This window comes from Artibeus jamaicensis, unplaced genomic scaffold (genome assembly GCF_021234435.1).
Source record: "Artibeus jamaicensis isolate MK-2021 breed Jamaican fruit bat unplaced genomic scaffold, CSHL_Jam_final scaffold_584, whole genome shotgun sequence".
In the NCBI taxonomy this organism is placed as follows: Eukaryota; Metazoa; Chordata; class Mammalia; order Chiroptera; family Phyllostomidae; genus Artibeus; species Artibeus jamaicensis.
In genome coordinates this window covers 1,742,805-1,758,657 of record NW_026522048.1, presented here as the reverse complement: position 1 = coordinate 1,758,657, position 15,853 = coordinate 1,742,805, and the positions used below count along the sequence as shown (strand labels likewise).

Sequence of the window (15,853 nt, the reverse complement as noted above, 5' to 3'; positions counted from 1 at the left end):
GTGAAAAACTAAACGTTAATAAACCAAAACAAAACACTCCCACTGACTGCAGAAATAATTCACTGTGCTACAGCGGCTGAAGATGGTGGGTAGGAGAGGAAGAACAACATACCCACTTTCATTTCAGGGCGAGATCATGCACATCGGGACCCTAACTCACTGTAATACAACCACTGCATGTCAAGTACGTTATAGAATTCTCATTAAAATTTTTTAAATTTCAAGTAGAAAAAATTCCAAAATATGTTCTGATCAATTTAAATATTCAAAAAGTTCAGTCCCCATTCAGAAACAGATAAACAGTATATTTATTAAATGAGTTAAGACAAATAAACTTTACAAATAGACAAATAATAAAAGGCTCAGTGGCTAAAATAGATGGTAAGCATCATTGAAAGAAATCAACACCATCACGGTATCTTAGTTGGCTTACACATGTAAAAAGAAATTTTCAAAGAGCAATTTCACAGAAATGAAGCCAGTTTTTGTTTTTCTTATAAACAAATAACCATTTCTTGGTTCAAAACTGACATCTGTTATGAAAATTACCATTATCACATATTCATAAGATGACAAAGAATAACTCATCTTCAAAGTGCAAGTAAGTCTATTTACAACCACAAAAAAGGCAATGATGAGGAGAAAGGATTTTTAAAAAATATACAAAGATTAAAAACATTTGGGATGCAAAATTAAACAATATTTTGGTTTGAGGATAAAAGAGAAAAAGTGATTGAATTACAGATGCTATACATATTATATAATGGGATCCAAGATCTTTTAACAGCTTGCTTGTACTTGTTTTCTACTTACATAATGCTCTGGAAATTTCTCGTAGAAGTTACAGTGTCTCAGAGAAATACACACTAAGCATGTCTTGCTACTACTTCATGGATGTCATAAGACCCGTTTATGGATTAGAGTTGGTGTAAAAAGCCATTGCCTTAAGTTGAAAAATGAATACTGTAAAAGCTCAATACAAATCCTCCAAAGCACATGCACTTCTAAATCTTTTGGTAGTTACATTCATATTTAAGCATAACCAAAATAAAAAAGAAAACTGAAAATATTTCCCTTTTCTCTATTCCCTATGCCTTGTAGACTCTCCAGTTGATAGGGTCAATTTTTAGAGTTGAAAGGGTTCTTCAAGATAGTCTAGTCCAACACCCTCATTTAGGGTTGATTTTCCCAAGGTCATGCAGCACGTTAATGGCAAAACCAAGAACAGAAACCAGGTCTTGACTCCTAGCCTGGTGTGCTTTCCGGCATATCATGCTACCTCTTTTACAGTATGATTCCCTATAAATACCTGATGAATAAATGTACAATTACAAATGCTGACAGAGCCAATGTGTTTCTAAGACTTGCAGAGGATTACTGCAAAGGACTGATGGAGAGAAAAAGATTTTCCCCCACCCACCAAAAATATCAAGCACCGTCAACTAAATGTTTCTTTGCTGGGTCAGATGCTGTAGTAGTCCTGGTAAACTTTATGTCAGCCTGAGGGTTGTGTATCTGGTGAAACCCGGGCCCTAACACAATGCCAGTTCCCGAAGGTAAAGAAAGACAGAGGAAAAAAAAAAATACAAAAGAGAGAAAAGATTTAAAAATCCCATTGGCTTAGAAATGGACATTCCAGCGTATTATTACTTATTATATCTATATATGTATATCTTTGGGACCTTTTCCACCTTTCATGTAATCTCATTTTACCATAATTTGTTATTTGGCCACTTAAGAATTAAAATAAATATACCAAAGACAATGGTGGTCATTATTTTTTTAAACTGTTGAGACTATTTTACACAAACTAAGTTCAATTAAGAATATGTCGAATGGTGACATTTCGATTAATTTTCTTAATCTGGTTCTATTAGATTATCACCAAGGAATTAAAGTGGTACTTCATGGGGCTGTTACCATCTTGAAACTTACTCCGATTGTGGTTAAAGAGAACAGACTGAGGAACCATATATGCGGAACTGAGTAAAGAAGCTGAAATGCCTTTTAAAAAACATTGTTGTGAATTTATTTATTAAAAGGGCAGATTTATTTATGTTTACAAACAAGTTTCAAAAACAAAAGAAAAACATGTATGCTTCTACTTATTAACCTTTTTCAAAATGCCAACAGCCCTCATGCTGTATGAAGGTTTCTAAGGATTTATTAGAAAAATCAATGCAGTTCACTCACAGTTCACCAAGACATCACTGAACAGACAAAAACAAAAAGGACTAAGGTTCTCTTGTAGTTTGATAGCTTGATTTAATTTGATTTGCCTGAAACAACAAAAGCATTTCAAGCATCTTTCATCATCCAGTTGATGTCTCGCATTAAACATTCTACTAAATTCTGAACAAAAGGTTATTAGCAAGTTTTCAAAAATTTTAAAAATTAAACAGTTGTTTCAAAACCATTAAGTAGTAAATGTATTTAAGAAACTAATTAGGACAGATGCCATAACTTTATTAGAACACCACTGCTCATGTTTTTTTGTTTTGTTTTGTTTTTTTGTTTGTTTTTTTAAACAAAGCATTAGTGTTATCTATTTGGCTATTAGTATTAGCAATTTATCTACAATATTTAACAAGGTAAATTGTAGGCAAAATTTTAGTACAGTTTCAATAGAAACACCCCCTTTTTTTTTCCTGAAAATAGAGCAGTATTTGAAGGACTAATTTTTCTCTGCATCAGTTATAAGGAAGCTTCCCATCTATGAACAGGAACAAAAAAAGTATCTACAAACCTTGTAAACAGATCTGTATCATTTATAAACATAAATAATCCAAATTATTAACAGCCAACAGCAGAAATTAAAGAATCAATTCTATGACCCAGGGCTCTTTGCTTGCCCAACTTTACTCCTCCCTCTCTCCCATCAAAGACTGAGATAAACTAAAGCTCTGCGAATACACTGTTCGGGACCATTCTTGGATAGTACTGATGATCCACAGGTCAGCTCACGCTGAGTTACTGTTTATCTGTCAGTTCATTTCTCCCACCCCCTAAAAAGCACCCTCAGTCTGGCAGAAAGCTTTGCGTTTTTTTAAAAAAATAAATCTACATTCGTACAAGTGTGTCTTCTGTTGAAGTCCAAAGACAAGAAAACTATCTTGTCCGTCACAATATGTGAAAAGACCCAGTTTCGATTTGTTTCTTTACAATGCAGCTAGTGTGTTAACATTCAGCTTACAATCAGAGTGATGTTTCCAAACTATGTAGTGGGCTTCCTGGGGATGAAGAGGTAGCAGACTTGTTCATTTCTATTGTAAGGTAAATCCCGCTGTCAACAGCATTGTTGTTTTTGTTGGGAGAGGGTGGAGGACTGGAGTTACGTTTTGTAGGAGCATCGTCTTCAGCATCAGTGTCATCAATAAGGGGGATATGAGGTTCTGAATCTTCTATCCTAAACTCAGGATGTGTCATAAAGTTGTGAATCGAACTTCTTGATTCCGGTTTTTCTAACCCTTCATACAAAGAACTACGAAATGCATTCACCACTCGAATCTGTGAATATCAGAAAACAGAAGAATGTCAGTACACTACTAGCTTCACTGAAAGAAGGTGCATTTATGAGTCTGAATCCACAAACAGCTAGGTATGAGTGAATCATATTTGCATGTAATGCAGTGGAACTTGCAATACACTGTAAAAAAATGAGTATTTTAGTAGGACACTACAGAACAACAAAACCACATACTCTAAGAATTAAAAGATATAGAATTCAAAGAATACTAAGAAAATCTCATTGTCACAGGCTAAAATTTAATAGCCATTTTATAGGATTTTTCCCTAAAAGTAAACAAACAAACAAACAAACAAACAAACAAGAAACAAAACAAAAACTTAACCATACGCAAGCTTTGGCTGATTTTTACAAATAAAAAAGAGTAATTTTGAAAACAATTTAAATAAGTTAAACAAAGTCAAGCACAGAGGGTTATTATTTATCATGCTAGGAATTAGGGTGTCACCAACTATGAAAAAGCCAAGCAAATATAAGCTGAATGCCACGATGAACTGACATCTACCCCACTATTCCCATGGGGTATAAAATAAAAGTAAAGCCCAAATGAATATCTATAAAATGCCATTAAACAGCTATAAATATTTGAGTATATGCCACTTATCTATAAAGTGTTATAGTGATTTTCTCTATAATAGATTAAAACTTAAGTCAATTTATACACTATTGTTCACTGGAGAAAACAGACTTAAAAACAAAATAACAGTAAAAAACCAACCTATGGGATTCTTCTGTGAAATAGTTCCCAAGGAGAAGACACAGAGTCTTCTAATATTTTTACCTCTAAACAAATAGCCTAACAATTCATCCTGCTTCTTAGAAGTCTGCTACATGGATGAATGAACAGGCAAATTAACTAAAAAAAAAAAAAAAAATCACTGCATACACTGACATTACATCTCTTAAAAAGTCTGTGTGACACAGACTTTCAAAAAAAAGTGGACAAAATCCACACAGTTGAACATCTACTATATATCCATTTAAATATGGTATTAGCTTTTGCTTTGAGTCTAATGAATCCTACTTAATGAAGATACCATTCTCTCATCGGAGAAGTAACTGACACTGACAGTCCAGATTAAAGAATGTAGTCACCAAAATCATCTCGTGCAACAATAAAAAATTAATAAATTTCTTCAAGTAGACACGTGAATGTAGTTTTTCATTTGAATGTTTTAATGTATCCATCACCTGACAGTTATCCTGTGTGTGTGGTGAGAACAGTTAGGACTCTAACCTGTTGGCAAGTTTCGAATACACAATACAGTGTAGTCGCCATGCCACACTTCTCCAGAATGTACCCATCTTGCATAACTGAGACTTTGCACCCCTGACCAACATCTCTCCATCTCCCCTCACTCTCTGGTAACCACCACTCTACTCTCTGCTTCTATAAATTTGACTGGTTCAGATCCCACGTCTGAGAGTTTATCCCAAGGAACAAAATCAGAACCTTGAAGAGATACCTGCACTTCCATGTTTCTTGCGGCATTGCTTACAACAGTCAAGACATGAACATAGCTTCAATGTCCACCGAGGGATGAATAAAGAAAATGTGGTGTGCATACACAATGGAAGGTTATGCAGCTTTGAAGAGAAAGGAACCCTGACACTTGCAACAACACGTGACCAGTTCTGATTAAAACCTCATCTCCCCTCAGAGTTGCCTTGCCTGATTTCCTAGGTCCTGTGTGCAGGCTGTTTTACAACTTGTTCACTCAGCCCTTTATACAGAAGAAAAAAAGAGTACTGTGTCACTGACTGAGGAAGACAGAGGTAAAATGCCTGAGTTTGAATTCCTGTTCTGCCACTTGGTAGCTAAGAAACCCTATGCAAACAGATTTCCTCAACTATAAAATGGAGAATAACAATGGTACCAACTGTTGTTATGGGAGATTAAATTAATTTGTCCATACACAGACTCAGAACAGTGTTAGCTCCCAAGTATCAACATCAGGACTTCTCAAACTTTAACGTGCATGGGAAACACCTGGGGATCTTGTTAAACTGCAGATCCTGACTCAGTGGGGGCCTAGGATCCTGCATTTCTAACAAGCTCCAAGAGGAAGATAAAACTTCTCCCTGTGTAATTCACACTTTGAGCTGTAAGTATCTACTCGACTTGTGGTGCTATTACTTTAACATTTGCTGGTTTATTCTCTTCTATTCAGGATTCATGTGTTTATACTTTAGTCTCTTCATTTGACAGACTATTAGCAGCAAATACATTTTCAATTTCCTTTATTGCTCTTATTCCCCATTTATGAAAACTATAGTGTTTTACATAAGATATGTAAACACTGCTCTCTAGTATACCATTACAATCATTCAATTGTTTTCATTGTGAAATTTTACATTTTTTAGATATGTGGACATTTAACAAGTATCCTGACTGTCCTAATAATAAACTATGTAGTTAAAAAAGCAAAAAAGATAACCTTCTCAAAAAAAGAGTAAGTATCTCTTGTTGTCAGTGGTCTGCAGGCACAGAGAACACAAACTGGAAGATCAGCAGGCACACCTGATGGGTGCTGAGAACTGTCCAAGATGACCCCGAAGTTGCTTATTTGACTTGGTTGCCGACAATGCTCCTAAATAGACCTAGAGAAACAGTTACGTTTTCTGTTTTGTTTTGACCAGTCTGGGGAGAGGGGAATAGTAGAGAATTGAGGGGGAAATAAATCTCTTTTGGAACATGTTAAATTTGGGGAGCTGAAGAACACCCAAGTGAAAACTACCCAAACTCAGGAGAGGGATAAGGTGTGAGCTCTAAGCTCTAAACCTGACAGAGTGTAAAGAGTAGCCAGTGTGTGTGTACACATAATCGCACACACAAACACATCTGTGGCAGAAGAAATTAAACTCCTTTTTACCAAAACTTTTCAATTTTGGTAAGAATTTTTCTTTCTGGAAGAATTAAGTTATCTGAGAATATGACAGCTTGAAAGGTTAGTCAACATCCTCGTACTGTAACCACGTTACAAATGGTGCGACTGTGCACCTGAGAGGGTGGCTGACTTGCCAATCACTCTCAATCAGCATCAACATGCTGGGTTCCAGGTCTTGGAACCCAGTTTCCTGGACTCCCAATTCCAGGTCCTTTGGAAGTCAGTAAGAGAACATGTGGACATTAGCTTTATACCTAATGTCACTAGGATAAAACACTTGCTAAGATTAAAGCTAGTGGTGTCTTCTTCTGACTCTGCTCCTTAGGCACATGATGACAAGACATATAAAAGGACAGCTCAGAATCGCTCCAAAGCAATGGATTTCAAGGCACAGTTCTCACATTAGATAAAATTACAATAAGGTCTAGATTAACCAGGGGTCACTCAACCAGATTTGTTTTACTTTCTGCTTATAAAGAACATAAGTAAAAAAGCACTCTCTATGTAAGGCATGGCATTCAGCTACCCTATACTTGCTGTGATCTCTATTATCTTCTATACGTATAATTCTCTCGGTACGGTAGTCATTTTGAGTAACTAAAAAGCATAACTCTGTGCACAAAATTTTAGGTAGGTAGCAAACTATTTTAATATTATGAAGAATTCAGTTTAAGCATAAAAATAAGAAGTAACTTGAACTACCATTTGTGACAATTCAAGCCTGTTTATTTTATCCAGTCTTTTTAAAGAAGTAAATTTGGAGGAGAACATTGAAGCATATATGGCAAAAAACACAAATCAGTGATTATCATAATCATAAAGTAATTAAAAAAATAAAGTGATCAGTTTACATTAAATATATTGAGTAGTAAGTCGAAACAAAACTATGTATCCTGCTAAACCACCAATTTTCTTAAATAAAATTCTAACTTTTGATAGCAGAAAGGGATAGCAATATTACTGCCCAAAACATGATACTCAAGGTTAGCGCTAAAATATTAGACTATTTTAGTTACTAGCTGATATATCTTACCTTCTACAACATACTGCCCATTTCTGAAATTTGCATTCATTACATTTACTGTGTGCGCTAACAAAGAACTGCAATGGTACCACAGGATACTAAGCAACAAGAAAGAATATTCTAGGTTGTTTTCCAAGGTTGGGCAAGTAAGAAAGACTTACTTTTGTACTCTGTAAGCTTTTACTGATCTGGAGTAGAGGTTGGCAAAGATTTTCTGTAATGAACCAGACAGTAAATAGAGCTTTTGTGAGCCATACGGTCTCTAATACAACTACTCCACTCTGCCAGTATAGTGCAAAAACTACCAAAGATGATATTTAAATGACTGAGCATGACTGTTGCAATAAAAATTTATTTTCAAAAACAGACAATAGGCCAAATTTGGCCCATAGGCTATAGTTTACCAACCCTTCACCTAGAAGACCAGATTTTCTCTCCATTTCTCCTTTCCGGTAAGGCTTAACTATTGACCCAGAAAAGAAATTTACTAATAGTGAAGACTGATATTAGAATGATATACTTTATAAATTAAAAAAACTATAGAATGTTTTCTCTAGAAATCTCTAGGCGTATAAAAAAAGTCTAACTAATAAATGAAGGAAAAAAGATGATCTTTCCAGAAATGTTTTAAGCCTAGTATAAGACAAAGTAGAAATAGATTATTATTTCTTCCTGTAGCAAGACAAGGATTCCAAATAACAGTCAAAGAAATTTGAAATCCACAGATATTTCTAAGGCTGTTCTATATTAGGGCAGGAACACAGTAAGGGAATCAAACCTTTCATTACACATATTAACACTAATAATTAATACTATACATTGGCTGATGTTCTGTACTACCACCTAAGACAAAGCTTCGCCAGCAAAGTTACAAGAAATTTATGGTAATAGCAATATAATTCTTAGTGTACGACGATAACCTCATAAACAAGAATATACACCAGCCCTCAATACCTCCTTATGTTGCAAGAATACAGACTACAGAGTAAAGAAATAAACTTCTCAAACCCTGATAAAGCCACAACAACTATAAGCGTGCCCTGTACCACTCTGGGTTGCTCTGAGGTCTCACGCACACTTGTGCACCAGAAATGAGCCTGGGGCAGGTGAGGGTGGGCATGTCTTAAAACAAAGTTGGTGACTGATCTGATACTTAATATAAGCCTGGAACACAATTATACAGAGAAATATAGTAATTATACTATACTTAAGGTCATGTGACACCCCGCTAGATAAAAAAAGTCAATTATTTAAAATTTTGCTGAAATAAAAATAAATAGAATACACACCACTCAGGAGATAAAATTTTCAGGGAAGTTTAACATGAGCTAATCGTGGGGAAACAAAGACACTCAGAATGTAGGATACTTTATAAGATAACTGACCTGGTAGTCATTAAAAAAAAAAAATCAGTATCCTAAGAAATAAAGGTACAAAATGAATTTAAATTAAAAGAGACTAAAGAGTTCTCACACCTGTTGATAAGCATTTCTTGAATTCTGGCTCAAAAGAGTTATAAGGACATTTTGGGGGTGGTAACTACAGAAATCTGAATATGGACTATACATTAGGTAAAATGGCATTAGTGTTAAATTTCTTGAATGTGGTAATACAGTATGATCATATAAAAGACTTATTTTTAAGAGATACACACTGAAGTATTCAGAGATGAAGTGTTCTATCTGCCACTTTCAAATGGCTCAAGAAAAAGTGCATATTAATAATGCAGGTGTCACATGATATTAAGCAGTGGTAAATCCTGGTAAAGGGCATTATTCATGTTTTAATCTTTCAACTTGTCTCTTCATTTTAAATTTTTCAAATTTAAAACTTTGAGTGCAGGGAGACTCTTTCAGGATAAAATCTCATTTAGGATCCTTCTTACAAGATATAAACAGATCCTTAGCATCCATTCCAGCCTCATAACTCCTAACATTCCATTACTCTTTTAGTACCAAAGAACGTCACTGAAGCCTTTCCCTAACTGAGCGAATTCTATCAAGAATTAACTCAGGAGTCATTTCCTTCAGTCATTTTTTTCTGACTTCCCAGGGTATGTTAAGGGCCCTATTTGTTTTTCTTACTAGACTGTAATGTGTTAGGTTCTAGTATAGCCTTGGCATATGGTAGGCTTTCCACATGTGAAACAAACAGTAAAGGATAGGAGATGAAGGAATGAGCTGTAATATGCCCTCAAGAGTCAGGAATAAGGTGAAATTCAGATACAGGGCGTGAGGGATGTAAGTGACGTTAGCTGACACAGGTACAAAGCCCGGCAATTTACATATACAATTTCATGTAGGTAGGCAGTAGCAAAGTAATGTTTAAAAAACAGATTCTTATCTTTCCACGTATGCAAATTTACCACCCTAACATTATGGGCTCAGTTTGTCCTCAAAGCACTTGTCTGTGCCTTGCTCTACATCATGCTGCCTCTGCTTATTAGCTATGGACAAATCATTTAAGCTCCAAGTCAGTTTATATATAAATAAATAAATACATATATAAATATATATATATAAATAAAATAAAATAGTTCCTGTTCTGTCTGTTTTGCAAAAACAATGTCAAAAATAACAAACCAAAATTACTTAGCAAACAGTGAACCAAAATGCAATGAATAAACAGTTTTCCTTACAAGTACATTGTTTTCTCCCTCAATTCATCCTCTCCCCCCTCAGCTTCCCAAGGTTTCTCTATTCCTTAACAGGCTAAAGACCAAATGGCAAAGACAGGTCTTTTGCCCAAATACAAAGATTAACTTTAGGTAAGCACAGCCGACTGTGGGTGTGGGTGAGCTTATATCTTTAGTGCCTCCACTATTCTGAGAATCCACAACAAAAATCAAGACCCTAATTCACAGTCAGGATGATACTGGTGACAAGGATTTTGGGGTATTTACCATTTACTAATAAGCTGTAAGAAAATTTGTTATTTTAGTTGGTTAACAGAGAGTATGACATGAAATGTTTCAATAATTAATCAACAGTGCACTTTCCCTACTTCTTTGGAAAACTTAAGATAACAGACAATTTTTAATTAACTTGATTATCCAAGTTTTAAAAAGCCGATAAATACCACAGAGAACCCTCCTCTACCTGGCCCCCAAAAGAAAGATATCTAAAACAAGGCCAAAGTCTAGGCTAAAAAAGGCAAACAACTGGGTATATATTGAGAACTTTTTTTATAATTTACTTTCCAACCTCAATAAGATACAAGTCAAAATGCTACATTCCTTTTTAGCCTTAGAAACACAATTTCTTGGTTCTGTTAGATCAGTTTCAAATCACATGCTTCTGGACACCATGCAATGTAAACATGTTTGAAGGCATATACTCAAAAATTTATAGTAGTTTCACAAATTCTAAGCTACAATTTTATTCCCCATATTAACGGTCAGAGTTAGCATAGAGACAAGCTCACAGATGTCATATATAATCTTTGGTTGCAATTGTTCCGCCTGTTATCTAGCCCTCCGAGAAATAAAACAACCACAATGACAACACTTTGAGGTCTCAATCCACTTTACGAAAAGAAAGCTTTATGAAAAGCCTGAACAATGAATTTAACATTAAGGAGAAAATGAGAAACGTTAGGTGTGTGAAGTAGGAAATGTTAATTTCATGCACTTAGGAACACACACTCACACCCCACAGTAGTAGAAGCAGTAGAAGAGGAAAACACTACATGTGTAGGGGTAGAAATATTTGTTACATCATGATGCTGGCTGGCGATGGAGGGTTGCCGCCTTAGAGCCCCCTGAATGGAACTTCCACTCTGGAAAGCATTCACTACATCCATCTGCAAGGAATCAGAGATTGTGACAGCTTGCTCAGCAAGAGAGAGAGAGAACAAGAGAAAGGACCATTCCATCTATCAACATATAAAAAGTAAAGAAAAAAGGCACTTTTTACAGAGCAGATAAATAGGCAAGAGTAGTATTTTGTGATGAAGGGTGGGGGGAAGCTAGGAAAAAAGGAGCTTAGGGCCGTATAGACACATTCTTTCATGATCAGTTAAAACTTTCACTCATTCCAGGTACCAGTATTATTTTTCAAAGAATAAGTTTCGTGGGTTGGGAAGGCTAGAAAGGAGTTAAGGAGTGTGTTCAAACCTCCTCCCCAGGTCCAAAGCCCTCGCTGGCTCCCGTTTCCATCGCCTCTCCTACCTCTCTCGGGGCCCGTACCTGGGTTTGGATTCTGTTCAGACCTCTAAACCACAAGATCTGGCCACGCCGCAACTCCCTTTCGGCGTGATCGATCTCTTCCACGTCCTCTGCTAATTCCTCCTCAGGTATTTCTTCCTTTTGTGTTCCATGACCAGCTTCTTTCAGGAATTTTAAACGGCTAGTAGGAATTGTTGAAATAAGCTACAACACAGGAGAAAGAACCTGAAATGAATCTTATCAAGTACAAGTAAACTGATCAACTTGAGTACAAAGGGTATGAACAGGTACAAGTGTAACCAACTATCTTCATCAATGAAGCACTGAGATCCTGTCTGCCAAGTTTCTTTCTCAGAACAAAAAATATTCTCTTAGCTACACAAAAGATTTAAGTTTGAATGGTAAAAAGAAAGTTTTCTTGAATGAAAACAACCTGATTACATTTTCATACTTTATTTAGGGCATTCACAATAGTAAATTATAATATCATGCTTTGACATATATATGTACTTAAACTTATATTAATTATATTTATTTCAAATAAAAACAGCAGGTGTCTTTCTGGGTGCAAAAGAAGTTTATATTCCATTGGTGCTGTAAGAATTCAGTGAGAACAAACAGACCCACATTACAAAAATCTTCAAAGTTAAACTAAAAAGTGTTTTGTTTATGAAAGGTATTTATTTTTTAAAAGCAACTATTTAAGAATCTGGATTAACACTGATTGATAAAAACATCAAACAGAAAGAGATGCCCCAGAAAACACAAGGGATACAAAAACACAAACAACTATCTATTAGCTTATAAATGTTAACAGCCCTTCCTTAAGGAACCTGAGCTACCGAGGGGGAACTAGCCTGCAGTCGGAATCAGAACTGCTTAGAGAAGTTCTCTCCACCGTAGCCACCTACGTTCCCAGAGGGAAACAGGCTCAGAGACACAAGAAGGGACTTGCTCTTGGAGTGACTTAAGAACCTCAGTCTTCTGACCACACAAATCAGTACTTTCTACCACGGCACGCTTAAATTCAATAGACGATGTCAACCAAGGATGGTAACTGGTGTCTGCTGGGTATGTATCTATAAAATTTCCTCTTCTGAAATTAGCCAGATTTTGTGTGTGGGGGGTTGTGGGGTTCTGTTATACCCATGAGAGCACATTATAAAAATTAGAATTACAGTCAAAAAAGAAAGGTGGACCAAGTATGGATCCTACTTAAAAGAAGACCTCTACTAATTAGGTATTCAAATGAGTACGAGAAACCTCAGAACCTAGAAATACAATAAAAAAAAAAGGTGAGATAAAAGGCACATAAAGATTAAGTTCAAGGAAAACCAGAATGTTTGGTTTGACTGACGTGCAGAACAACAAAAAATTAGTTCACACATATCACATATCATATTACACTAACTTTCATTTATGAAAACATTAGTATAGATTCTCTATCATTTTTTAGTAATGGCCATGGATTTAAAATGAACAATGTACACACTATTACCAGTTATCCTTTAAAAATAATGTCATGTACTTGTAAGTCAGCCCTATAATAAAGATGAAGTATGTCTTTTTTCAGGCTTTTAAATTATATATTATTTATATACTGTTAAAGCCATTCTACCCAAATAATAAAAAAATGTCATTTTGTGGCTCTCTTTTCCAGATACCATTATTTTTTATGGTAACATTCTCTATGCAAACTGAAATTCAAGATTTTTTAATATGCTACATTTTGGATTAAACTGTATAAAAAAAGATGTAGTCGTAAATACACAATATTTTATATTTTTGTAAAAGGATTTATTCTAAAAATGCAGAAATAGGTTATAAAGCACAAGACACAGATATCAGACTTCTAACCAGTTATAAATACATTATCTAATACTGCTATAAAACTTGTTATACAAAACAAGTAGCAAGTGACATATAAAAACAAAAACTACATTTTAAAATGCCATATTCTTAAATGTCCTTCTTGCCCTAGAATGGCAACTACTCAGAATCAAATACAGAACTGCTTAAAGAAAATACACATTAGAAATTTTTTAAAAATTACTTAAGGTTTGAACAAAAAATGTTATTTTTACCTGGCCCCAGAGTAATGTTCCCATTCCTAGGAATATTGACCATAGCCACTGTTCTATTGAAAGTTCTGAACAACTGAAAGGTTTTCCACCAAACTGCACAATTATTATCTGGAGGAATAATCAAGAGTAAATTTATTTAAATGTTTTACATTTTACCATTCACATACTTCAAAAATTACACAGATTTGTGCCCTCTAAAAATTAAGCTAAACAACCATTATTTCTGATGGTGACGTGTATACTCACAGCTGAAACGAAGGCCTGTGAAATAAAGTAAAATACCTCTGATCAAAAATGTAAATGTAGGCGTAGTTCATGTTTAAATTATGCTCACTAAATATTAAAAAATACGATTCTCATGATCAGGAAGATAACTTTATACTTTTTTTCAATATAATCTCAAGAAATTACATTCCCCTGTATTTAGTATAACTCTTTGAATAATTTATGCCTGTCCACAAAGATAGCATACTTTTTGTGGAAAAGTGGATGTAATATTCAATCTTATCTGTTTTCCTTTATTTTTTAAGATTTTATTTATTTATTTTTAGACAGAGGGGAAGTCAGGGAAAAAGAGGGAGAGAAACATCAATGTGTGGTTGCACTTGTGTGCCCCCTACTAGATCTGGCCCACAACCCAGGCATGTGCCCTGAATGGGAATCGAACTCATGACCCTTTGGTTTGCAGCCCATGCTCAATCCATTGAGCTACACCAGTCAGGGCTATTTTCTTTCTAATTGCTATTCATTCCTGGTTAACGATTAGACCTTAGGCCACACATAAATGAACTAATAGAAAAAAAGCAACTTGCAATTCCAGAAATATGTACTAACTCAGGTGATATACCCTTAGAGATTTGCTCTCCCTGATAAAGAGAAAAGCCCAATGATCTGTATAAATAAAATTCATAATACAGTGCTTACTTCAAAGAAACTATTTTAAAGAAACTAAAGTGGCAAATATGGGAATTCCTGTAAACTGACAGGCTGTCAAATATTGATATTAAAAAGAATCATTTTAGTATTAGTTATCAACTCCATTCTCTGTAGCTGGACTTTATTCCAAATTCAAGTGACATGTATATATTTGCCAATTCCATTGTTTTTAAAGTCAAGGCTATTTGTACACTTGTACAGACAGAGTCCTGACTTTTTTTTTTAAGTAGCCTAACCAGTTGGTTATAAATGACTTGGAATCTTGCTTGGACTTTATAAAGAGACCAAGCTGAAATAATTTTCTTTTATAAACCAAAAAAATGAGCATGGAAAAAAACACTTGTGTATTGTCACTTAAAAAAAATTTAAACATTACTTTTTTTTTAAGTATAATGAGGGATGTAAAAAGGATATTAAGATGATGGGGAAACAATGATTAATATGATTGGTTGCTTTTGTTTCATAAGAAACAATAATCTATTTTAGAGTTGGAAGACATAAAATTGTCTAATTAGTAGTAGAACTTACTTCCAAAAATGTTTCCATATTCTTTAATATACTACTTAGATTAACATGAAACTACACAACTGTGTATTTCAGTGTAGTGAAGCATTTCCTACTGTATGCCCAGGGAGCCTAGAATTAGGTGTTGTCTTCTAAACTTGGAAGGGGGTGGATTAAATGAAGTTCAAGAGGTTTTTTAACTTAAAGATTTCCCAATGCCACCAAATTGTTAATTAAAAAAGAAGTGGCTGAGATTTGAGTGTTTCCTTTCAGACTCTAAGCTCGGGGCTTCATGTGCACTGTCTCTTGTAACGCTTTAGTAATTCTATGATATAGCCTAATTAATATTATCATTCTCATTTCACAGGTGAAGAAATTGTAGCTTGTTAAGGTCACACAGCTACTGAGGCAGCACCTTGATTTGGGCTCAGCACTGATTGACTCCTATGTTCCTACTCTTAAGTACTGTGTTATATGGCTTTAAGAATCTCCAAATAAGGCAGTATTTTCTAAGCTTATTGAGGATGAAACAACAACTCAAGAGACTAGTGTTTATGGAATATACTTTGAAACCACTGATTCTGTGTTAATTGCTACAAAGTAGAAAAGAAATTAAAAATATTTACATAGGATTATTATGTACTTTGTGATCTGTCCAAAAAAAAAAAGTAAAAATAAGAATCAGCTAGTAAATAAGGGACAGAAATTAACTTAAATATAATTTGT

The 15,853-nt window shown here is 34.8% G+C and overlaps 1 protein-coding gene across 3 annotated transcripts in view; it reads right to left on the bottom strand.

Moving 5' to 3' along the window:
• Positions 1 to 284: 284 nt before the first annotated feature.
• Positions 285 to 15,853, bottom strand: part of ATP2B1 (ATPase plasma membrane Ca2+ transporting 1) — a 127,740-nt gene continuing 112,171 nt past the window's right edge. For 2 of the 3 annotated variants that reach the window (XM_053658798.1, XM_053658799.1), the window contains exons 19-22: positions 13,688 to 13,795; positions 11,625 to 11,807; positions 11,153 to 11,239; positions 285 to 3,507 (exon numbers count right to left, since the gene is read on the bottom strand). In XM_053658798.1, the coding sequence (XP_053514773.1) occupies positions 3,196 to 3,507; positions 11,153 to 11,239; positions 11,625 to 11,807; positions 13,688 to 13,795 (690 nt within the window). In that variant the 3' untranslated portion in view covers positions 285 to 3,195. The remainder of the gene's footprint in view (positions 3,508 to 11,152; positions 11,240 to 11,624; positions 11,808 to 13,687; positions 13,796 to 15,853) is intronic. The other variant, XM_037150715.2, reaches the window with a different exon arrangement.